Here is a 26,976-nt window from a genome sequence, read left to right as displayed (position 1 = left end):
TCACTGGCGTTAGCTCAGTGGCGTTAGCTAATCTGGGGTCTGCCAGGTAGCGTTAATAACGCCAAGGACGTGGCGTAGTGAGTGGCTTTCACAACGCCACTGCCTAGTTCACACACAAAGGCGTACGCTACGCCATGCTTAAGCCAGCCTTACGCCGTGTATGTGAACATAGCCTAAGCAGATTGAAACCCCACCTCAAGGCAAAGAAACCAAATCGTCCCCGCTGCGCGAAACCGGTAAGGGAAGGTAAGAGAAAATATTACAAAAACATGACATAAAATCAGTTTTTTTTTCATTGTTTGCCACTTATTTTCCAGGGGTGACACCAAAATCTGTCTCTTATACACATCTAGATGTGTATAAGAGACAGGTATTAATGTGACCTCATAAAGTACCGCTGTGAGTCCTGTCCCACTGGGGAATTCCCTTATAATTCTACTCATTATATTTGTTAACAATCCAAATTCTATAGCCTTTAGCACTTCGGTTTCAAGTAGGTGCCTTGATCAGCTACATTTGATGCGTGGGATGTGTATAATTGTGTAAGAAACACACAGCTATTCTTTGAAAATATAATACTTATATTATTATTATTATTGTAACCTCGCACCCTGTGCGTTACGGTACCATTTTCGGTTCTGGTAGAGGTAGAAATGAATCAAACGCGTAGACAACGTAGAGTTAACATAAATGGTACATGCTTTATTTTTGCACGGTGTACATCCACTGTGTCATATGATGTCACAATATCATAACCTAAAGTACCGGTAACGTGTTACGTTAGCTTATGATACGTTACGTTGTCACCTTACGTACGATACGCTACGCCGACGCCTACGGTTTAAACTGCAATACAAACAAACGATCTTAGTAATATGAACAATAAAAGAAATAATACTATCAATAATGATAGATAATGCTAATATTAATAATATAATAAAACGATAATAACTATAATACAGTAGCAATATACTGTAATACTAATAAAGGAACATAGCAAAGATTATCTAAGCAACACTATAAACAATACCTATGAATGAGAGCAAATGGCTTTGGCAACCTTCAATTTTAGATGTTTAGTCTAATTACCAAATGCCTTAGTAGGCCGATATTAAATAGCTGTACTCTCAAATACTTCCTAAAGTTTATTTACAAATAGTAACTATTCAATGGCATATAAACATTTAACATAAACAAATTAACGATAAAAAATGTAAGTTTAGTTGAACTCACTACAGAAAACCTTAATGGTTACTGTTCCATATGTATTTAAATGTTACCATATTCTACTAAACTTAAATCAATTATCATAGTCATTTTTACGTGAACACAGCTCAAAAGTACATTACCGCCTACTGGCATTAGAGCAAGATACCAGTTTGACCTGATTAATGTAACAGTTTAGAACACCCTGCCGAACCAACAATCGTACGGACAATATAATCTAAACATGTTCACATGACAATGATTATATAAATTTAAATAGAATACCAATACATGCTATACAACATTATAATAAAATAGAAAATATAAACATATAAAAATAAAGGTAATTCATATCTAAGGGGTGATTATTATAAATAATCATTACAGTGACATAATATACTGCAATTATTATACAGTATCAGGTCCCTGATTACTATCATACTATAATCAACAGCATCTATACAGTGCTAATAATGATGATTATGTACTAAATGAGAGTACTGTATCCCCAATAAGAGTACTAATTTAATCTTATTTATTAACTATAATCGTAGAACATAATTCAATATAAATTTACACAAGTTTCTTCTCTAGAACCTGTTGCATTGAATCCATGAACTGAACTGATATAATGTACTGTTTTGGTGACTATTCAAAAACAATTATTCATGCTAATGAGTTAGAAGTGATAAGAAAGTCTGTTGCTAAGTGGGAATGGCAAACCTTGAAAGCATAGTTGGAATTACAATCACCACAAACTTGTGGTCTGCATAGAGTATCTGTGGTCTATGATTTAACACAGGCCTATTCTACAATCAGGGGCAGTTAATACATATAGCAAAATCTAACTTAACAATTATAGCCTTGTGAGCTGGTATGCTATTTGTGTGAAAAATGTACAAAACAAACAAATCGAAGTGTTACCAGGAGTTTTTATGGATCTAGTGTTTTGCTGTTGACTTGCGATATCCGTGTACTTTTTCCACAGTTTATTTTAACTCGTCAATTTTTTTTTTTGATGAGCTTCTTCTGAGCTGGAGTTTCATTTGGGAGACTAGGCCTCGGCCTACTTTTCTTGGCAGACACTGTCACTGAGCAAGCTATCCCAAGCATTGAATTGTTTTATTTTTTCGCAAGCTTAGGAAAACGATAACGACATTGTTACGTCATCAATTTTTTCAGACAACCCTTCCCCTACAGTAGCATACGTATTATGTCACTGCGTAGGCGATTCGTGCCCTTTGCATGAATCACGGATCATATTAAGCTCCCACAGCATATTGTCAAGAATGTTTTAAGCGATAAAGGTAATGACGTATTCGTGTTCGTTATCGTTTTCGTAAGCTTTTGAAATTTCCCTTTTGCCTTGTCTGTGATATACGACGATATATTTCTTCACTGGAGATTTCCTGAAGCCATCTGATGCCTGATGCTTGATGACTCCTTTCAGCAAACGTAAACGTTTTAATGATGAGGTGGCTATGTTGACACACAAGGCGTAAACTGGCGTAGCTTACGCCAGGCGTAAGCTAATTCACGGATTAAAATTCCAAAGTGTTCACACAATCGGCGTTCGCTATATTAACGCTGGCGTTAAACTAGTAGTAATATAGGCCTATGGGGGAATAGTTTTAAGTTTTGAATAATGTACGGGTTCTTAACTGTGGTAAAATTAACAGTGCATCAGTAAAACTTTTAAATCTGTGAATTGTTCGAAGTGAACTTAATGATTATTGTATTTTAAATGAACAATTTTACTTTGATTTTTTTCAGCTAGCATTGTTGGTGTTGCAGGTTTTAATAGACAGTCTAAATAGGTTAAAATATCTTACAAAACACAACAAATCATATACATTATAACTAAGTAAAATGCAATAGAAAAAGAATCCCTTTACCATTTCATTTATAGAGAGCACAGGAAAGAGACCAAAGAAGCTAATATATTGCAACCGTGATTGGTCTATCTCTTGAAATGAGGTCAAATCATTCAAGCATCACTGGCGTTAGCTCAGTGGCGTTAGCTAATCTGGGGTCTGCCAGGTAGCGTTAATAACGCCAAGGACGTGGCGTAGTGAGTGGCTTTCACAACGCCACTGCCTAGTTCACACACAAAGGCGTACGCTACGCCATGCTTAAGCCAGCCTTACGCCGTGTATGTGAACATAGCCTAAGCAGATTGAAACCCCACCTCAAGGCAAAGAAACCAAATCGTCCCCGCTGCGCGAAACCGCTTCAAGGTAAGAGAAAATATTACAAAAACATGACATAAAATCAGTTTTTTTTTCATTGTTTGCCATTTATTTTCCAGGGGTGACACCAAAATTTGCTCGTCAGATGGGAAGAGGGGGTTGACTATGACAACGATAGCGTAAGTGGGCGTGTCGGGCGAAGATAAACGGCCGGAAACTATGTCGATTTACACGTCTCATGTGCTTATTTATTCGATTTGAAAGTTTACGTAAAATATAAATATTTTTCTTCCCGACAGGGAAGTGGGGGAAATCAGCTCACCGGACGCTAAGCACTGCCCATTGGTCCTCCGGCTGGCACACCCCTGTAATTTTCTTTTATTAATTTTTTGATTCACCGGTTTTGGATTATACACATACAAAGGCCTAATATTACGAAATAGTATAATTGCGGGTATTGCAAACAACGTAAAACATATTTTGATTTATTGTCTCCTATACGGCTTAATTATCCCGTAATATTGTACCATATTTAACTGCAAATAATATAAAGTGTTGACAATTTTTTTTTATTCGTATTCTTTTTAGATAGCAAATTCAATTGAAACTAAAAATACAATGGATCCGACCGAGGAAACAAGAACTGATTTTCCACGATGGGCCTATGCTATTATATGTCTTGTTATTCTATTTGTAATTCTCATAATATGGTATATTTGGATATACAGGGTAAGTAAAATTAATGCTGCTAAAAGCGTACTGTACTGTACTTAAGCACAAGTAGAGAGCACTTTATTTTGGAATACGGGCGATGATGTGGATAAAAGAAGGTTAAAATTGATAAGGCGTACGAGTATTGTCCTGGTTGTAACTCAAATTTTCATAATTATTTCATTAGGGTTGTACACTTTAAGAATCACGAAGTGTATCCTTACCGAACCAATGGGGTTTATAGGGATGGAGCCTTGTCCCCAATTTCTGTGGTGTGATGCTTCCCATGGGCGGGGATCAATCGCAGGTTACTCCCAGCAGTTTGATTGGTAGTCAGCTGGATAGACTGAAGTAGGTCTAATATAGGCCTACAGTAAAACCTTGAAGAGAAGCCCTAGCTTTATTTATTTATTTATTTATTTATTTTTTGTTTTGTTTGTTTGGTTTTTTTTTGTGTTTTTTGATGGGCTTCCTTTCCAGATGAGTTTCTTTTCGAGGCTACTTTTGTAAAGTAGAGTGGGAATTTTATTTTTTATTTATTTTTTTTTAATGAATGCTGTAAATTTTGCTAATTACTACTAAAACAATAAAATAGGGCTACTGTAAAATTGGTCTGATTTTTGGAGTAACCTGCATTAAATTACCTTGACTATTACTGTGTAGACCAAGTGTGTATTAATATATTTTGTTGCTAATTATTTTTTTATGTAGAGAGTGTACTGTTAGTACTATCTGGAAAAAAAGCTTATGCTATTTTGAAAAGAAGCTCATGCTTCTTTTCGAGATGGACTTGTTTTCGAGGCTACTTTTGCAAACAAAAAAGTTGACTTCATTTCGAAATGGGATTCTTCTCGAGATTAAACCCACTGAGGTTCTTTCCAAGGTTTGACGGTAAATAAAGTGTCTTGATCAAAGAAATGTCCACTAGCGAAATGCCCAACTGGGGTCTGAAACCCTGATCTCGAGGTTCGGAAGATGAATCATTTTAACCGTTTTAAACCGCTTATCTTCACAAACATGCTATTTAAAAAAGACGCTCTTCGTCTAAATTGTCTTTAAGGATGCACTTTCCTGAGCTAAAAAATGAATAAATTCAATAATAATAATAAACAGCCTAATTTGTTTATTTGTGTTGGATATTTAGGCCTACTTATAAATTAATAATTTATTTGAGAAAAAAAAATCTCGTCAGGTTAACGGACAGTTGAATAATACTCTGGTCTTTTAGATTGACTCTTAAATTGGTTAGTAATAAATTGGAGTTTTTTTTTTGTTTGTTTTTTTTAAATATATATTTTAGTACAACATTTGCGATTTTTAAAATCTTGATGTAATTTTTTAAATGTTTCTCTTCACAGGACAGCTTCTGGTCATGTCTGTACATGAATCGGGGCACGGAAGACAGCATCATTATACCATTGGTATGTGTTGTATAATGAGGGTAATAGTGATAACGAAAATGATGATGACGTCAATAAAATTACTCCTGATAATGATGATAGGCCTAATAACGATGTTGATGATGATGCTATGAAGATTAAATTGTATCATGTTTTATAATGAAAATATAATATAATGTTAATTGAAAATATTTGTATCTTCCACAATAAAATCGTCTCAAGGCGCTGACATTATAATATTCAGACCACACATATTAAAAAACAGAAAAAATAATAATAGCGAAAATATGCACAAGGTTTCACAGGGGAGGACCTTGGTAGGTCCATGCGTCGTGCGAAGCACCAAACTCTGGGGCGGGCTCGGGGTAATATAGTCCGTTGTTAAATAAAAATCAATATACAATTACTACTTTTATACTCATGAATACTGAATACTGAATGCTGAAATAATTATTTGTCCAACAAAAAGAAGGAAATGCATTTGAAAACGGACACAAATTTAAAATCACAGCACTGAATATTAAAATATGAAATTGTTATAACCAGTTAAATTAAATCTATTAAAATCGAAATTATTATGGGTTTATATCTGAAATTATTATTATTATTATTATTATTATTATTATTATTATTATTATTATTATTATTATTATTATTATTACCATTATTATAGTATAATAATAATAATTATTATTATTTTATTATTATTGTAAAAGATATAAAAATTGTAATATATTAATAAAAGAAATTAAATTGATATAAAAAATACAAAATACATATGAAAACAATACATTACGAAGTAATATCGTTCATTACAGTTGTTAATTATTATCATTTAAACTGAACTAACATTTAAATCACGAAAGCACTGAAAATTGAAATAAATTTTAGTATTGTATTATTATTATTGTCAATATAAAAATATAAAAATTTTAAATAAATTAATATGTACAAGTGAAACCAAAATTTATATACACAATAAAACCATTGCATTAAGAAGAATACTTGTAAATACTATTATTGACTATGGAGGTATAGAATAATTATTTAAATAATTATTTCATACCTCCATCAGTGATTGCACTAAAAATACTGAGATATCATAACGCTTTCAATACTATTTTCTTTTTTCTGAGTCCGGTTTTATTTCTTTTCATATACTGCTAGTCTTGTGTATGTATGTATGTGTGTGTCGGTGGGAGGGGACTTTAGACCCGATGGCCCATTGGATCCTCTAATTTTACAGTGACAAGTGGTCTGCTGTCGTATTTTGTCTTACAGCCACAAGAAGGTCCTGAGCAAAATTTGCATCGCGCTTCATCAAGTGGAATTAATCTTTCTGCAGAGAATCGAAATCGAGTTAAGAAAATAGAACAACAGATTACAAAAAGAACTTCAAATGTAAATGAAGATTTAGAAGTTGATAGCCTATATGCTTGTCATAATGCTGCAATAGTAGAAGAACATGAAGACAATGCTGGAGAGAGCGACGCTGGTAGTGTATCGAATGTTTCAGATGACATTGAATTTGAGAGTTTACTTTCAAAAGCTAAAGCATGGCATGCTGAATTACTAGAACGGGGCGCGTGGCGAGACGCTTGTTATACGTCGAACAGATTCATTGCTGGTTTATTTGATAAGGATGGGGGAATGCTACGTATGGAAAATATGGGGATACGATTACTGATCCCTCCAGGAGCAATTGGAGGAGGAGTTGAGCTTATATACATATACGTCGCTACAGAGCAGATAGGTATACCTCTAACTGAACCTGGTAAGATACGAGCATCTCCGACAGTGTTTTGTGGGCCGCATGGCATGCAGTTTCTTGAGCGTGTCGTACTTTCGTATGAACACTGTGCTAACATCCACGATGAAGGTACCAACTTGCTTCCGATGTTCACGTCGTCTTTGCCAAGTAAAGAAATGCACTTTACAAATCTAGAAGAAGAAGACGATGTTCTTGTCATCAAAAGAGATGGAAGGTGTTCGATAATGATATCACATTTTACAGGGTTTTCAAGCATTGCTACGTCGGCAAATCCAGACCAATCGTTGGAGATATTCATGAATTTAGTTGTGTATTCCTCGTTTTTGCATCATTCTAGCACCGACATGATATTAAGACTGTATTTCGTTCATAAAACTGCAGATGCGTTGCACGTAAGTTAATCTTCTGAAGATCTACTTTTCGATTGTGTGTTCTACAATTATTTCGTTTACCATTTTCTGTTTTAAAATTATTATATGTAGAGACAATGGTGCCTCCAGAAATTTGCCAACAGGGTCCAATGTCCGATGGGGGAGGGGGATCCGAATAAAAACTCCCTGATAGGGTTTTTCATGGAGAGGTTATGGCCTAGTATGGCCCATGGAGTGATATGTAAACTCTTTCCTCCTTTTATGGTCATATTATGCTTTTAGAACAATATAGAATTTGTTTTGTTTTTTGTCTATGGCGTCGGACGACGGGAATCAGGCCTGCCGACGGATGGGAGGGAGGGGTGGAGGGTGCAAATGCCCTCCATAGCGCTCACTGTCGCCACCAATATATGTAGAAACAGGAAAGCCCTCGGTTATGCATCACCTACAGTAATTCCTAACATTATAGCAATATTTCTCAGAATTATGAAGAAAAACAGGAATGAATTAATTTTCAAAATTACCTGAAAGAGAGAGAGAGAGAGATAGAGGAGTAGGCGGAGTGAAGAGGGGTGGGGGACACTGTCCCGAGCCCATATACTTGAAAGGGGTTTTCTTTCCCTTTAATGGCTTTAATGAAAGAAAATTCTTTCAAATAAGTCCAAGAGTTAAATTTCTGGCCATCAAGTGCCGGTCATATAAACACAAATTTCTACCTCTGCCCAACTTTGGTAGTTTAAATCATCTATCAGTACTACTCTCTCTCTATCTTTCGATCGGAAGCGAATAATAATAATAATAATAATAATAATAATAATAATAATAATAATAATAATAATAATAATAATAATAATAATAATAATAATAATAATAAAGATTTATAAAGCGCACATCTCCACAAATGGTGCTCAAGGCGCAGTGACAATTTCACCACAAAAGAAACCGAATCCATATTAATTCCCAAAAGAATTTCGAGCAGAATCCGTATACTAATTATCCTATCGAGGCAGTGTTGCTCCCCTATAGGCCTAAGTATGCACAAAGGCAGTATGTTGAGCATCGGCACCTTCCACCCCAGGATAAGCCCAGGGCTCAACTACCGTGCACTGCAAAAAGAGCAACATTGCGGCGAACAGAGAAAAGTAGTATCATGTTTTTTTTTTTGTTTTTTTGTTTTTTTTTGTAAATAATACAAATTCAACAGAGGAACATCAAGGTTACGCTCGGTGAAGAGATGCAATTTTAAAGTTTTATAAACACATTTATAGACATAATATGTTTGAGCAAGGCAAAGCGTTCCAAAGACGTGGAGCAGCAATATTAAACCTCTATCCACGTCAGAATGATATGATGGGGTATGGTGCATATTATTATTATTTTTATTATTATTAGATTACTAGATAAATATCACCGAACAAAACACAATCCATATAAATAGGCCTGTGCATCTGATGTGCGCAATTGTATTGAATTGTTTCTAACCCCAAAGTGTCGAAAAACTAAGCACCCCACGACCCCCAGCGCCTCTAGATTAGGTACTGGATTCCTTGGGTCCAAGTCAGCTCTTGCCCTGAGCCACCACTATTTCAAATTCCTGGATCCATCACTGGGGGAGGCCTAGTATCGTGTATCGAACCAGTGTTTAGTTCAATCAAGAAAGTTAAAGTGATCTTTGTTTAATAATTACATTGTACAGGCCCGTATCCAGGGGTTTTTTATGGTTCGGGAGAACCCCCTTTTGTAGCAAACCCCCTCTTTTCTGGCGAAACCCCCTCTTTAAATTTTCCAAATAAGTCCTCCAACCCAACTAATGCACTGCAGACCCACCCAGACACAGACATTTTTAAACATATCTGCTTTTATAGTATTATTTAGACCCATAAAGCATAAAAATCCTCTTGCTTTTGGGGTTTCGCCGACCCCACCGGGGCCTCGACTGTGGACCTCACGCCCAGAAAGCCCTCACCCTCCCCTTGGAAGAACCTGGCTACGGGTATGTCCTAAAGCCGGTCTCACACGTTGCGATGCTTACGACAAGGTTGCGATGCTTACGACAAGCTGCGATACCACGACACCTAATATCGTCTGGTGCGCGAGAATTTGGGCCGGGTGAGAGAGGTATTAGGCTTATGTATAAGACACGACACGGATAGTTATACGGAATCGAAGGGTATCGTATACTTTTGAACATGTTCAACAAATTCCAGTTGTAAATGTCGTAGTATTATCATAAGCAAAATCGCAACGTGTGAGACCGGCTTATATTTGTCTGAGGGCTTAACATACATTGTTTGACGTGGTCATTATTACAGAACGTTTTCTGTGAGGAAGAAAGCTTAGAGGGCATCAAGCTAACGCCGTTTACTCCCTGGTTAATCGATACAAATGGAAAGTCCATTACGCGTAATGTATTGTAATCCTAAAAGGAATTATTATTAATTTATAGCAAGTTAAAGTTTAAAAATGCGAAAATATTGTAGCCTATATATATCTATATATATACTGTCTCTTATACACATCTGGTTGGAAGGGGGAGATGCCCCGACAAGGGGGAGATTTCCCCGACGAGACCAAAGTGGGCCTGGTCGAACGTCGTTTAAAATGTTTTTAAAGTGGTTCAGGGAAGGCCCTGAAAATGTTGACAATTCATGGGTTTCAAAGGCATATTTAATCGATTTTAGAGTCTACTAATATGTAAAAATATATTATTTTTTTTATCTCCGACGCGTTGTTGTTGTTCTCCCTGACCGGGGAGGGGGGTGTTTGCTGGCCTTTGAATCTGCCACTGACTAAGAAATGAACACAGTAATCAATAACTAGGCCTCTCCTCTAAAACCCTAAAAGTTATTGAGGGACCCACGGCCGTTTTTTCATTAAAAATATTGAGTTGGAAATATGAAGCTGCTCATGAAATTCTCAACCTAATAAACGATACACATATGACTATATCTTGCACAATGGGTTCCCTCACCAACTCTCACGCCGCGTGACAGAACGGTTTACTGACAATCATTTAGTCGTCATAAAATAAACTATTCAAGAACAAAATTGTTTCAATAAGTTAAATGCAGGTATTCACATCTTTTTTTTGCAGACAGTTGCTGCGAAAATGCTGAGAGAGAATAATTATGTTACTAAAGCATATAAGTTGTCGAGGACGCCCCGGAGTAACAGCGTAAACGTAAGCGCAAGTGTGTACGTGACGCAGGGTGGTGACCAATCTAAAAAATACAGTGAAACGCTTCAAATTTTAACCCACACAGTGAGTACTCTTATGGTTTTTATTTTTCAATGTACAGTTCTAATTCTGTAAGTGTTTGGTGCTGCCACCTCTGACCTCAGTCCAGCCGAATTAAATGATGGTATTGTCTACTGTATTCTAATTTCAGCTAAATGTTTTTTAAATTTTATTTTTTGTTCCGCACGATGAAATAAGTGTTATGTAAGTCAATTTTCAGTAGCATGCATATTTTTCAACTTCAACAAATATTTTCATAAACGTATTGCTTAGGTTTTCGTGAAAAATATCGATAATAATACCATAGGTCTAATTTATTAATATTCTCAGTAACATTCACAATGCTAACTTTCATAACATTAGGAATAACAATAGCAACAACAATAACATAACAAGAACAACAGCACAATAGCAGCAATATAACAATAGTAACAACAGCGAGGCAAAAATCATCATTTCGTGAGTCACTTACTCATTCTTAATTGATTCCCTCCAATCAACAATGTCATAAAATGTTTCTTAGAATGTAAATGCAGCGGACCTAATCTATAATGCAAAAGAGTCAAAAAAGAGTGCAAGAGTGCCTACCAGGGACCACTCCTGATTGAGTTAAATAGAGAGAGTGAGTTCACTCTATTCAGAGTCAATTTTAGTAATTTTTCACTATTTTAAGAATAATATTAACTTATTTAAGAGTGAAAATTTTCACTCGAGAAAGAGTGAAATTGGAGTGGTCCCTGTAGGCACTATTTTCGAGTGAAAATTCACTCTTTTACATTAAGAGAGTAGACCTAATAATTATTACATTTTATAATTCTAGAACGACGAATTACCACCTAAGCCTAAAAGAACGTCATTGCTTCTCAAACAACCTCTACGCTTGATTCTTAAAAGTTTATTAGACCCGGACGGCATGTCCGACTGGAGGATGTTTGCTCACAAATTAAATTTGGATGACGTCATACCGAAGCTAGAAAAAGACACTAGACGAAGTGCTACGTATGAATTGCTCAATATATGGGAATCAATTCGCTCGGGAGACGATGCAGCAGACTGGAATAATTTGGAGAGAATTTTTGAGGAAATCGGACGAAAAGACGTTATAACTGAAATACTGATAGCAAAATCAGAGTCCTCGGCTATTTGAATCGCATCCATTGAAGGTTTCGTAGCTCGTGCCTGGCTGGCTCGCTTATGCTATGTTCTCACACGGCAGCTAACGGTTAGCAGGATCCGAACCCTGTTTTAACCGTTAGCTGCCGTGCGTCCATACGAGAAAATCCCGATCCGAATACGTAAGCGCTAACCAATCGGGCGTTCTCACACAGGTGCTCTCGTGAGAACCGGCTTTAGTGTTTACTCTTTCGTCATCTGATTAGACAACTCACACTTGTGTTTTGATTGGACCAACATGATTGGCTGGGAGGGACACGCTTGTTCCTTGGTACTGTACTTGTGGTTTTTCCTCTTTTGGGAACTCTGGCCATAAGAAGTTGGAATTCATATTAATTCTTTAAAAATAAAATGCAACAATTGTTTATGCTGATAATAAAACATAACTTAGACTAACTTCTGTTAAAGTTGTCCGACATTTTTCGGTTATAAATAAATATAGACCTTATAACCTCTCTGATATTTAATACAATTTATAATTATTGTTATTTTCCTATTATACCATACCTTGTGTAAAGTATATAATATATATCTATATATATATATATATCTATATATATGTATGTTTTTCTTCAATATTGCCTTACAGAGAAAAACCTATTTTTGAGAAGTACTTCGGCAGTGTTTTGTTATAAGCAATTTTACAAGTGATTGTGAATTTTCATTGAGCAAAAAATAGTAAAATTATATTTTATGAATGTTATGATATACAAACTAATTCAAGCATTAACTAACATTAATTACACATCAAACTATTTTTCTATTTTGAAATTAGTAGGCCTAGGCCTACGTAGAGGCATAGGCTATTCTGTTTTTCCCCCTTTTTCTTATAATATTGAATACTAATTTCTTACGATGTTAATACATTAGGTTTGACATGAAATAAATGTATATTATGTCTTTTTTTATTCTATTTTTATTTAAAAAAAAAAAAAAAAAAAAAAAAAAAAAAAGTTCCTTTTCTTTCTTTCTTTTAAATAGCAGAATATGTTAGCCGCAAAGGTTTAATACAATGAAAATAGACTACCGTACTTGTACGCGAATAGCTCTATGCCTAGCAACAATTTTAATGCGTATTGTGTGCGCGTTACGTAATGCGTAGATGGTCATGCACGCGCGTGACGCCTGGCCTTCAAAATGTACTTTTGCTATAATAAATGTTTCACTAAACACAAGAAATTTGTCAACATTAGAATCGTTAAATTGATTTGTATTCCGGAACTGATAAAACAAAACACAACAATATTATTAGATACACACGCCGTAGAAAGGTATGTAGGCCTATACATTTTAATGCAATGCCTTTTCGGTCATCTTATGCCTTTTTTCTCACAGGAGATCCACAGACCGCTTGCCAAACATAATTATGGCTTGGCTGTAGGCCTAGGCCTGGGCCTACACACAGGCCTCAGGGGCGGATTTAGAGGGGGGATAAACAGGCTTTAGCCCCCCTAGAATGTCATAGTAATTTCTTTTTACTGCTTTTTGAAGGTCCAAATTAAAATATTGTTTAACGTTTTCTTCACACACATCACATTTATGGGCTAAACATTTTACAGTAGTTGTTTTTTAGTGATAAAATAAGAATGAAATACGTTTTTTAACCGATCTGTGGACAAAAAAACGTAGCTATAAAGCTGCTTTTGCCTTGCCTTCATGCTCAAATCTCGAAGCAAAGGCCGTTGTGTAGCGGTCTCAACGTTTGTATAATACACTAAACTTTTCGTGTCGCTCGGGTTTGTTCTTGTCTAGTCTTTCATTGATTGCTTGCGGTCAGAGGTATTTGAATGTTTGTAAATAAACTAACAATAAACTAAAATTTTCGTGTCGAGCGAGTCGTTCTTGTCTAGGCCTAGTCTTGTCTTGATTGCTTGTGGTCAGTTCGTACGTTTGTATGATACACTAAACATTTCGTGTCGAGAGAGTTGTTCCAGTTTAGTTTTTTCTTGATTGCTTGTCGTCTGATACTACTACTATATTTAAAACATATTTTTAAAAGAATTCTTTTGTCGTCTGAGGTTCTCATTAACATTGTCAAATTTTACCTTTAGGGACAGTATTTTTATTATGGAACTGTTTTCACCCTCTTCATTGTCTTATGTTCCCCATGGCAACCATTTCACCAGGATTTTTAAAGAATGGTAAAATTTCATAAAATGTCCTCAAAATTTTAAGGGTGGTGCACAAAATCTAAGGGTGGATGCAAACAATTGCTATTTTAGTGCATAGCAAGTGACACGCTAAGTCTGTTTATTGACCTTGCATTTGGCCCTTGCATTAATATTTTTTTGAAGCGTGGTTCAAATATTTTAAGCATGGCGTATAATTTGCCTTTTTAATGTTTTTATTTAAATTATGTTGTTTCTGTGTGTGTCCTACGTGAAAAGATATTTTTATCTGCCATTAAAGATCCTAGTTAATCGTTTTTCATATTATTAATTTATTTACATATATTCTTGTTATAATAATGATTTACTATAAATATTGTTTAACATTTACGGAAATAAATGTTGTTTAATGAATGAATAATTATTCAAATCCACTTGCACTTGACAACAACAACTAGGCATCAGTTATTATTTTTAATGGTGTCTACCAAATATTTCTTCTTAAATTATATACAGATACTAAATTAAAGCTATTTAAAGTGTATTTATTCAGTTTGTTTTCAACGTAGTACTATCAGATTGTTTTGAAAGCTTAATGCAGTCACTATAACAATATTCGAATTTCACAAATTTCGACTTCTGGAGGAATTTAAAATCCACTCCTGTGTTGGAACCCATTATATATATATATATATATATATATATATACATACATACATCTAATAGCACTTTACACATATATCTATAGCCCCCCACCCCTAACCAAAACTTCCGGATCCGCCCCTGGGCCTGCTGTGTTTCATATTACTGTACTATTAGTAATCAGACGCCTTGGCCTAGCCCTAGGTCGAGCTTATTTCTAGTAGTAGTAAACCTGTTGTAGGCAAACAAAGATTAGAGCTTTAATCTCTCTAGGCCTAGGCCTATTTTATAGGCTTAGTATAGTCTAGATAGGCGGCCTAGGCCTAGCTCTAGGCTAGGCCTAGGTCATATTTAGTTTATTATAATAATTAGGCTAGGCCTAGCCATAGGCCCTAGGCCTAACATCCCCTAAGTTAAGTACTAGGGCCGGCCCTAGGCATTTACAATTATCTTTATATTATATTTGCATCTTCGAATTTCATTAATCAATTCGACACCACTGCTTCATACTCTAGCTAGGCAATCCTATCTATTATATAGCCTAGCTAGGAGAGGCCTAGGCTAGGCTATAATAATAAATACACAAAAACATTTACAAAACTCGTAACAATGAGTTTGTAAAACCTAGCCTGCATAACATTTTATTTACATGCAGACCAACACATCTTAAATATTTATATAAAAAAAAATTAATATATATAAAAAAAAGATAAAAATGAATAATGCTACCTACGTAGGCCTAAGCCTAGATGAGAATTATTAGAATATAATTGAAAATTGTTTAGTAAATTACAAGCATGTGAAAAGAAAACAAATAATATGATAATAAAAATAAACGAGTTAGGAGAATAATTTTCATAAAAATAAAAATCTATATTTATTACGGTGCATTCTCAAATTCGAGACCCCTCTAATTCGAGACAACTTTTTAAAAGAACCAAATAACAATTTCAATCTTTTAACTCAAAGTTACCGTCTCTACTGGAAAATGGAAAATCCCAGGACCACTCCAACTGTTAGGTTCCAACGTTGCCGGTCTCAAATTGGAGGGCGAACTGTTACTGTAAATATATATTTCCATTTTTGTCCTGGAAATAAAACCCGGGAAAAGAATATCATCTTACCCGTCGTTTTCAAAGAGAAAATAAACCAAAAAATTAAAAGAGTGAAGTATTAATCCGATGCGAATCATGATTGCACTACACCTTTTAAAGCATGAAAAAATAAGCATATGCCAACATCTTATAGACTGTAGAAATCTGATGCAAGTTATTTACCAAATTATTTATTATGTTATTAAGTTATAAGGCCTAAAAAATATGTTTGCCCTCCTCACCCTCTCGAACTCATTGAAAAAATAGTTGCGGCAAAAAAAAAAACCAAAAAAACTTTTAAAAAGCTTTTTTTTTTTTTTTTTTTTTTTTTTTTAAAAACTTTTAAAAAGCTTTTTTTTTTTTTTTTTTGCTTTTTCCTTTACAAATTACAAACATTAAAGTGATCTTACCTTTTTGCAAGATGCCCTACAAAGTTGTCTAACGTTGTTATCTGATGTAACATATTGCCAATTCTAGGCCTACATTCATTGCAAAATGTCAAATAAGGGTTATTTTTATTCCATCTGATGAGTATTCTTATAAAAAAAAAATTAATAAAAAAATAAAATAATATAATAAATTAATAAATTAATAAAATAATAATAATAATAATAAGACACGTTATTACAAACGAGTAAAAATGACTTTCTCATGCTCTACTAAAGCGAGACTTTTTAAGCTTTGTCTACACTACCAAATTTGATGTGACAAAAAAATATGATGTGCCCATATTATATGGGTATGATGACATCATATTACATACTATCAAATTGTATAAAAGAAGGTTGAACATGTTAAAACTCTTATTTACCATTACGTTTTTTGTTACGCTTTTTTGACAAAATTTGATAGTGTAGAAAAAGCTTTATACCTTGTTTAGCGAACCCTTCAAACGTCAATAAAGGCGATTTCGGAACGAAAATAACATTATATAGAGTACCGCAGTCGTGTCGTCACAACGCCAGGTGGCGCCCTCTGTCGCCAACCATACGTTGGTTACCGTTTATTACGCCTGAATGATTTCATTTTACCATCAAAATGTACTAAAAACACAAAAGCTCGCATAATATTAGTTATCGAACATACATTTAATCAATTAAAATTTACAAAGAAAAACTAAGATACAACATCTTAATAATTACATTATATATATATATATATAGTTTGTCAGTGGAGAAAATGGCGTCCGGCTGAACTCATTTTGCAACGATAGCAATGGATTAGTATCACATGGTATCGTGACGTAACACTGTAGTACTCTATAATTTAACTAGCGATTGATTTTAGAACACCCCTGAATTCAACTACTGTAGTAGTAGTGGATAATGGGATTCCTCATGGCAATGAGTAACATAATCTTTATATATGACCGTTTCCTGATTCAATCATTTTCTGATAGAATACTACGAAATAGTAAAATTTATTAAATCTCATCATTTGCATTGTTAGATCTCACAGCCATTTTGATAATAATGATGATAATTAGGCAATTAATTTCATTACAATGATTTTGTAAAATTCCACTCTTATGAAGGAGCATAAAAAAAATGACTTGACTACATTTTACAAATGCAGGCGGGACTGCGGGAAAACATTTTTTGTGTGACTTCCACGCTAGCCTGTAAAATGGCCATTTTCATTTATTTTAGGAGTTTTGAAATAATTGACTTAAAATATATATCCTTCGCCTAGATGCTTTTGGTAAGATTAGTAAGAATCCTTTTGCTAAATATGAAAACAAAATTAAATTTATTTTCTCAACTTCCAGAGACGTCTACTTTAAGAAAATAAATTTTGCTGAATAAGGTATTAAAAAATGTCTCCAAAGGACGGTTACATTTTAACTGTACATCGCATCAAAATGAGGTTAGAAAGTACAGATACACACATTACAGTACCAAAAAAGAACTTGATCAATTTCTAGACTGTAGTTACAACATAAAGTATGTAGTACAACAACATAAACAAAAGTACTATACAGATATTAAAGTAATATTATCATCATTATTAGCCATTGTTTTGATTATTTAGGGCCTTATTCGTTAGCCTGCCAATACTCTTCAGTTCAAAATGCTACCGCAAGTCCAGAACCAGCTTGCAACTCATGTACCAGATTTGGTACTTGCGCCCTCAAGTTTGGACAGGCAGCTACCATTTAGTCAACGTCTCGAAGGGATGCTAATGTTTGCTGATATTTCAGGTAGGATTTGGGTGGGCTGAAACCTGCAGGTAACATAAATTTTCATACATTATTTACTAAGGCGTAATAAATATTTATATACGAGTAAGCTCTTTTTTCTGACCGACATGTGTCAGTGGTGCCGTCAGTCATCCCACACAAACCCCCGGAAATACAAAACAATTTGTTTTTGCAATGGAATATTTTCTTTACAGTACCGTAGTTCACGTAGAGTGCTAAATGAAAGTAAAGATCTTTGTAGACTTACTGTATATCCTCATTTTTCTCTCGTTCTCGTCTCAGTCTGTATTTTTACTTCCGAATTTCATTGATGTCCTTCACTTTGTTGATATATTTTTGGTCAAATTATTGTTTTGTTTAGTTTAATTTGATTTTTTTTTTTTTTTTTTTTTTTTTTTTTTTTGTATTTTGTCTTGAACGCACCGTAATTTGACGTGTGCCACTGTTACAGAAGTGTTCGTTCAAATAATAATAATAATAATAATAATAATAATAATAATAATAATAATAATAATAATAATAATATTAATATTATTATTACAAAGAGTCAGGGGTTCTCGCGTTGTTTGTTATATCTAGATTTGAGAAACGAGTTTGGTATGATACGTCACAAGCAAACGTTAATCTTCAGGCTTTTTGACGGGCCACTAAATGCCGAGAACAAAAAGCTATTCTACAGCAACCTAAAACTTGGGTAAATTTGTCATACGATCCAATTTCTAGACCAATGTAATTTATTTATTATCTTTCAGCGGTTATAGTTTGATCTTTGGTGGTCGTATTTCTAAGGACTATTTGGTTACCACCAACACAGAAGCGATCAAATGTTCGCACATTCTCTACTTGTTAAAAACTCTAAAGAAAATACTTAAATATACGTGGTATTACTAAATTATCAAGACTTTTAATGTATACATATGCCTAAAATAAGTAAATAATATTAATATTATTTATTGACCGTTTTTTTACAGATAGTATTCTGATACGATTAATTAAGTACAATAAACTTCTGATTGAACAGACACTACACTGTGAGGCATTATTCATTAGCTGATGTTTTTGGGATGGGAGAAATTAGGGTATGGGTTTACTAAGAACACCGAGTTATACTATTATTAGGCATACTGTACATTATAACCCACTCATGGCTGTGTCGGCAATTGACAATTCAAGAATAATAATTATACTGTAATTGTAAACGGATTGCTTTCTCCGTCACGATAATCGACCATTCGATTCGCAACTACAGTACATCGTTATCAACGAACGGTCAGAAAGTTCTAACTTGGTATTTGAAAAGAACTCCAATTTAAATAACTTATTGGGCTTAATTATTATTATTATATGTAAAGAGGGTGTCAATCAGAAGTCTTACAATTCACAAAGTTATGTTTAAAAAAATGTAACACATTACTGTATATAAATTATGTTAACTCATTTTTTACGTTTTTAAACTAATACTTTTAAGAAAGGTAGCTGTTATTACTAACAAAATTTCCATATATTTGGAAAGTATTTTTGATTCAACAAAAATAGTTTACATACTTTTAACTTGTTGATTGTATGCAAAATTGAGCCTGATTATATTACGTTCAACTTGTAATGCTTTAACCAATTTTTGACACGTAAAAAAACCTAATATACCTATACATAATTTTACCAGATTTATCACATCGTTATCAAATCTTCAGAATTCTAGAAAATAGTTTATATTTGGCTTAGGGCTATTTGTATTTTTAGTGCACATTGCTTGAATAAATAAAGTGGTAGTTAACTTTGCATACAATTGCATTACATCATAATGTTATTTACAAAAGCGTGTGACATATGCCTAAATATGGTCATGATGTGATCATCATTACCATATATAGGCACATCATTGCTATATATAGGCATACATTTTGCTATATATGGTCATAATTTTTTCAATAAAAATTTGACAGCCGGGACAGGACTTTATGATTAACTCAGCAGATTTTGTCTGCTGCCAACTGCTGTCAAATTGCCTGAAAAACATCTACCAACGCTGTCACGTTGCCAAAAGAGTTAGGACGGTAATCTAATAATTTTGTACATAATGACTTAAAATATCAGACGCTTGTTTATAAAGTACAGTAGTCTATATTCAGATATTCTCTTAAAGAAAATTTGGAAAAATTAACATATAGTCTAATAGTTTACCTGTTTGAATATTATTATAATATTATATCGTTATTTATATACATATTCCTCAACACAATAATGACGAGTAAAGAGGTCATGTGATCTAGAAACAGAGGTACCGCTAATTTTTCTAAAGGTATTAAACTTACGTTTGGTCAAAATCTCATTGATAACAAAATGGAATTGTCAAGTCCTGTTCACACTATCAAATTGCATTTGACCAAAACATGTGACATGTCTAAATATGGTCATGCTGACATCACATCATGTCTATATATGAGCATACAACAGTTTTTTTTTTTTTTTTTAGTTTTGTTTTTTTTTTTTTTTTTTTTTTGTCAAATAAAATTTGATAGTGTAAACAAAGTGTTATTCACAAAATAACAACACGTGTACTGCAGGCGGCCAGGATTTTAGAAAGGAAAACAAATATTTGTTCATCGAACTTCCAAAAACAGTGCGTGATTGTTTCATGTCAAATATAATCAATGTTTTTTTTTTTAACCAAAAAATGCGATATTATTTACATCCAAAAGTCCTAAATTTCAATGCCAAAGATTTTTTATTGTTGTTATTATACACAGGCATTAACTGATGTCTCGATCTTGTTACGGTGATGGTTCCAGTATTACGATCAGCGTTTGTAAATCTTCATGTTCTAAGGCGTTTTTAAATCGCAACAAAAAGCGTAAAAATCATTGTGGTAAATGCAAAGAGTGATAACGAACTCTTGCTGGATGCGTTTATTGGCTTAGCCGTGGTGGTCTTGGTTCTTAAATTAGCCTTTTTCCCATCGTTACCTTTCTTCATGTTCAACTTCGTTGTCATCCTATTTATCGTCGTGCTGAACAATTTCGCAGATGTTGACGTTTTTGCTTGCCGTGTCGTCGGAATTTTGGTTTTCGTCGGTAATATTGTTGTTTCTGGCTGACGACAAATTGTTCCGGGGAATTGGTTAACATAGTCATAGTTTTCAAGATTCTGAGTCGTCACACGCACAGCCGCAGACTCTCCGTTCACTTCCTCCAATGTATACATATTTCCAGGAGCTAATTTTATCAGTAGAATATACATACCGTTTATTTGTATGCTTGTTTCAGTACAGTCAGAGTTTGATCCAAATCCAATTATTTTGATACTATTACTACCAATAGTAATGGAACTACTATTATCTCTAATCACACATTCAACTTTGACGTTAGCCCAGTATCCACATTCTGTATCGGACCTGCAATAGCCACCTCCATCACCTTCACGGGTAGAAACAATCCTCCCAATAATGACAGTACTAGCCTCGTTAGCTCTGTCCAAAATGGATTTCGATACCCAGCCTCGAGGGGGTTCACATGCTTCCGTGAATGCAACGATACAATAGAATAGAGATATCCACAAAATTGACATAATGTCTCAAATTTTCGGCCTCAGTAAGTAAACGTTGTGCTTTTGATTTGCGTTAAAATTAACCAACTCAGCAGTAACGAATCTTCTTTTTGTTTACGAACGATCAATCCTGTTTGTTTTACCGTATGTAGTATCCTACGGTTTACTGCTACCTGAAACAATTGCTACCGTACTTAAACTGATCAGCTGTAAAGTTTGACGCGATATGGTATGTATTTCTTAATAAAGTAGCCTATAGCTTCGTGATAAAGGTGTTGGGTGTCTGCCTAGTTTACTTCCTTCCAGCTTGGAGACAAACCGTCCGTCTGCTGCTTTCAACGACTATAAGCATGATTATCGCGAGAGGAATTTCCGCCACCCTTATGGTAAATTACCAGTCAGATAAATTATGACGTCGACGTCGTTCTCGTGACTTGCTTTGCTTGCTAACTCATAAGCTGGAATTCTTGATGGCACTAGTCACCGTGTCTCAGTGGGGTAGGGCTCATATTACCAATTCATCCGACGTAGGTTGATGGAACATAAATTTATAGGTCGACATTTTACAGCCAATTCGCGGTTCATTCTCTCATATCGTTTACGGTATGTGTTGAATTTTTTGTCTCTTTACCCGTAATTTTCTTACTACAGGCGATTCTGTGGTTGATGTTTTTATTACAATTTTCATGTCAGATTATAATCATATAAAACGAAAAAGGAGATTGCCTTGTTGGTAAAGCCACTTTCTCTGTACAGTATATATCTTTCTCCTCAAAAGACATTTTCAAACTTCTACCGGTATGTTATAGGTCCATAATAATCTACTACCCAAAAATAAATAAATGAATAAAATTATGAACAAATATGTTTAATAAATGTCCACAATTTATATAGGGATAATTTATAAATTTAAAATTCTAATACCGTATTTATTCGAATAAACGCCCCGGAGCATTTATTGTTGAGAAGGATTGTTTTTTTAGAGGGGCGTTTGTTTATTCGATAGTTCTTTAAAAAAAAATAAAACCAATGGTATTTATTAATTAATTTTTCTTTTGCTATAAAAGTGTTAGTAACTGGTAATTATCAATTGCATGAATACAGTGCTGCGCCTTAGTGCTAATAGCATGTAGGCATTGGTTGTCTAGCGTACATCTTTCGTTTTCACCGTCATTATGATACATACTATAGGTTATATATTGCGTAGTAGTCACATATCCTGATCTGTTCCACTTTCCTTTTGTAACAACCAGTAAATTTTTCTCAGACTCAGTATCCTTACTTTTATTCATTTTTTGCCTGTTTGAGGCTCTTGTTATTTATCACACTTTCTTTTCAAAGAAAATAAACTGTACACATGGCGGATTTAGGGTGAAAAAAACATTGATCGCCTACAACGCATCAGAGGTTATTTTCGGGCGACTAGAAAACAAAAATTTCGTGGGGACATGCCCCTGGACACCCTAGGGTAGTTTTGTCTCGATCAGCCCCATTTTCGGCCTCCACTTTCGCTCCCCCCCCCCTTCTTTTGGACATCTCTGGATCTGCCCCTGGTACAGCTGCATATTACTCTTCTGTATATAGAGTGTATTGCATAGTCACATCACTGCACAGGCAGATAAGTAACATAATTTTACAGTATAGGCCTAACCTTTTGACATTTTACCTCAACCTCAATTTTTCTTGTTTTCTCGGTTTTCTTATGAATTATGTTTTTATAAAAATAGATACGCATACTGTTTTGTGATTAGACAATCCTGGCTTCGTATGCTTGTTACCGGATCAATCAGCAAGCATTAATATCACGGTAATCAGGAAAGGAAAATAACCTGACATTTCCGTTTTAATCAATTACTTCGAACAGCATCTCTTATTAGGTCAGAATCGCCACATTCGCCAAAAGTCTCCGGAGAACGTAGGTATCTGGTTTACGGTGAATGATTCGTGGTTTAGTTTTGGTCCATTCAATGACCTCCCTTGTCCTGACAAAGACAGATATTTGTCGAGGCGGTCGAGGCAATTATGTGGTCTCGTCGCATAAAGTGTAATTGCACTTTCGGGCTCTGTCATTGTCCATCCTCAACGTACAAATGATAAGTGCAATATAAAAAAATACAGTCATAATTAATGTCAACATAAAACGATCAAGTTTCAAGAGTTTCAGAATGCTTTATGTCTCCATATGTTATACAGTAAAGTACAGTACATGAATTGGAACCTTTACTATTATTAACAGTATTATCGTCGTCGTCGTCGTCGGCGTCATCATCATCATCATCATCATCATCATCAATATCATCACCATCTTCATCTTTATCATACTTCTTATTTCAATACATGGCATCGGCATGCATTGAAATTTAAAAATGTAGAGCTAAATGGAGAAGGGTAGGGGTGAAGGGACCTGCCTCTCTTATGCATTTGAGGCTTTATGTATATTACTTTTACATACATTCGTTTACTCACAGTATTTATCATACTGAGATTGTGCGACAAGTAAAAAATTTGAGTTTCTCTATCTGTCTTATAGTTCCTGAGACCATCTGCTGCTGGGTCTGGAATGCCGGAATTAATCGGTTTTCTGAATGGTACGCTGGTACGAAACATCTTCAATATTAAGACATTGATAGTGAAGTTTTTCTCCTGCTTGTGTGCTGTTAGCAGTGGATTACCTGTTGGCCCAGAAGGACCCATGATTCACATGGGGTAAATAGACTTATTATTTTAATTCTCATCTAATAGGAAGAATAGTTTAAAGTAGTTTTATTCATCATCATTGTCATCATCATCGTCATCATTGCCATCATCATCATTTTCATTATCATCATATATTCTATATAGTTTTGTTATGATTAAACTGTACCACTCTGAAAATCAGTGTAATAGTACTGAAAGTGTCTACAGTATAAAGAAACAATAATTAAATAAATAAAATAAAATCATCATTGCCATTATTTATCATCATTACCATTATCATCGCATCATCATTGTCATTATCATCATAATCTTCATCTTCATCGTCGACATTATTATTATTATTATTTATTATTATTAATATTATTATTATTATTATTATTATTATTATTAATATTATTATTATTATTATTATTATTATTATTATTATTATTATCATCATCATCGTAATATGTAATTTTTATTTAATTATTTATTTTTTTATTTATTCAGGGCTAAAATGCTTACATAACAAAACAAGTACTGTACAAATATTCAAAGGCTAAATCCGATACACAATTAAACAATATAAAAGGATATTATTATTATATTATTATTATTATTATTATTATTATTATTATTATTATTATTATTATTATTATTATTACAGTATCATTATTTTTACAGTATCATTAGTATTACAGTATTATTATTATTATTATTATTATTATTATTATTATTATTATTATTGTTATTATTATTATTATTATTATTTTATATTGTTGTTATTAATGTTATTTATATTATTCAATTTACACACACAAAACTGAAAAAAACGGTTGCGTTTTGAGTACGTGTCGACGTTTCAAATGCAGAGAAGTGGCTATAATATTGTATAAATTGTTTTCAGGAAAGTCTCCTTAGAGTTTAGACGAGAAGAGCAATTATACAAGTAGGCCTATTCGAATATTTGGTAACTGTTTTCGTCGAAAATATATTAAATTGCTCTGGGCCGTCTTCAAATGAATTATTCACTAAAAACGCCGTGACATTATTAACAACGCAATGGTCTGTGATAGGCCTACGACAAAACAACCAGTGACATTTTGCCTTGGCTCAGTGTTCTTATTTTTGGCCAATTTCAGGCTCAAACTATCTTATTTTGTTCTTATTTTGACATATTTTTTAAACATTAAATTATTATTACAAGAGTATATTGCTGTACTGTATTATTAAAGGTACAGAGGGTTATGTACAGTAATTTAATTATGCAATCTTATATATCAGAATTCATAATAATATAGTAATGATGTTGATGGTGATGATGATGATGATGATAATGATGAACATTGTTGTTGATGTCGATGTTGTTAAATAGCAAAGCAAATATGAAAAGATAACGAAAAGAAGAATACAGTTTATTCATTTATATTAAGTATTAGGCTGATGTTGCTTCATTTTGTAGGTTTTACTGCTCTTTGTGAAAAATACAGTTTGAGTTCGCGTAGTAATGGAACAGACAAGCTTTCGAAGACGTTAAACGACTATCTGGGTGCGATAGTCGAGAACATCATTGGCTCAGAAGGAGACGTCCTGAAATTTGCAGGTGATTTTCTAAAAAGAGAGGTAGATAGTACAAGGACTTTTTAAAAGTCCTTGGAGGCCTATCTTTATGACGGGAACTAACAAAAAAGTTCTTCGTCCTTAGGTTAATGGTGACTGGCTCTGGAAAATCCTTGTCGGTAAAATTGAACATTTGTTTTGTTTTGTTTTTTTTTTTGTATTTTTAATAATTTACTCTATTAATCAACCGTGTTTATTTGATTTGAATTGGTTGATTATTATCAATGTTATGAATTTTCATTGACTATCTTTGTAGGTCTAGGTTTTGAGAAGGAAACCTGCAAAGACTCTAAATTCATTAAGTTTGATAGTATGGCATGTCGTTTGAACTCAGCGCAAAATTTGAAAATATTTGAAATGAAAATATTTGAATGTTGCAAAAAAAACAAAAAAACAAAAAAACAAAACAAACAAACAAACAAACAAAATTAATTAATTAAAAATGAGTTAGAATTCGAGTTGTATACGTTCTGCTCTTTAAAGACTAAGCCCACTTCGAAAGAATTTTGTGATTGAAAACACAGCACACGATCACACACATGTTTCATTGGACACGTAGGCCTATTACAGTCCGTGTCAAAGGCAACCTAAGGTCGTGAACAGACATGAACAATTCTGATCATCAGAGACTCCTTAGCCCAAACCACCTTTCTTTCGCCCACAGTCGGCTAATAGCATAATAATGGATCCGTGTCACAACATACTCAATTCATATTGTGGTGAAATTAATAACACTATTATTAGGACTAGGCCTACATGACTTCCTAATGCTCTCGTGCAACTCTCTTTAAATAGTTCGTGCGTATGCATTCTCCCTAGTTAGATTGAACAAACGAATACCGAAATACGCTAGGCTGTGACCACACTATCAAACTTTATGTGACAAAGAAATTCGATATGCCCATAGTTAGGTGTTAATATCTGAAATTCTGAATGAATAAATGAGTGGATTAATATTAAAGCACAGCAGAATGTAACTGCGAATGATTACATTCGATTAGTGGTTAATATCTAATTCATGGCCAGCGGAAGCG

The 26,976-nt window shown here is 34.0% G+C and overlaps 3 protein-coding genes across 3 annotated transcripts in view; all 3 read left to right on the top strand.

The window, feature by feature from the left end:
• Positions 1–10,065, top strand: part of LOC117119293 (netrin receptor UNC5A-like) — an 11,975-nt gene extending 1,910 nt beyond the window's left edge. The window contains exons 2-5 of the mRNA XM_033264093.1: positions 3,984–4,124; positions 5,465–5,527; positions 6,788–7,669; positions 9,961–10,065. Coding sequence (XP_033119984.1) covers positions 4,014–4,124; positions 5,465–5,527; positions 6,788–7,669; positions 9,961–10,065 — 1,161 coding nt within the window. The 5' untranslated portion in view covers positions 3,984–4,013. The remainder of the gene's footprint in view (positions 1–3,983; positions 4,125–5,464; positions 5,528–6,787; positions 7,670–9,960) is intronic.
• A 682-nt stretch (positions 10,066–10,747) lies between these two features.
• On the top strand, positions 10,748–13,494 carry LOC117119292. The gene is made up of 2 exons (XM_033264091.1): positions 10,748–10,910; positions 11,707–13,494. Exons 1-2 carry the CDS (start codon positions 10,758–10,760, stop codon positions 12,031–12,033), a joined length of 480 nt encoding a protein of 159 aa, XP_033119982.1. The 5' UTR covers positions 10,748–10,757; the 3' UTR covers positions 12,034–13,494.
• Positions 13,495–17,589: 4,095 nt separating this feature from the next.
• The window catches only part of LOC117119291 (adenylate cyclase type 10-like), a 70,876-nt gene continuing 61,489 nt past the window's right edge, over positions 17,590–26,976 (top strand). The window contains exons 1-2 of the mRNA XM_033264090.1: positions 17,590–18,103; positions 25,785–25,925. Coding sequence (XP_033119981.1) covers positions 17,974–18,103; positions 25,785–25,925 — 271 coding nt within the window. The 5' untranslated portion in view covers positions 17,590–17,973. The remainder of the gene's footprint in view (positions 18,104–25,784; positions 25,926–26,976) is intronic.

This window comes from Anneissia japonica, unplaced genomic scaffold (genome assembly GCF_011630105.1).
Source record: "Anneissia japonica isolate Jap-2015-1 unplaced genomic scaffold, ASM1163010v1 scaffold8272_len249160_cov157, whole genome shotgun sequence".
NCBI lineage: Eukaryota > Metazoa > Echinodermata > Crinoidea > Comatulida > Comatulidae > Anneissia > Anneissia japonica.
This window is presented reverse-complemented; position numbering and strand designations above follow the sequence as displayed.

Coding starts and splice junctions, on each gene's coding strand:
- LOC117119292 (XM_033264091.1), top strand. CDS start 10,758: ATGCTGAGAGAGAATAATTATGTTACTAAAGCATATAAGTTGTCGAGG. Junction 10,911..11,706: donor TTCAAATTTTAACCCACACA/GTGAGTACTCTT, acceptor TTATAATTCTAG/AACGACGAATTACCACCTAA.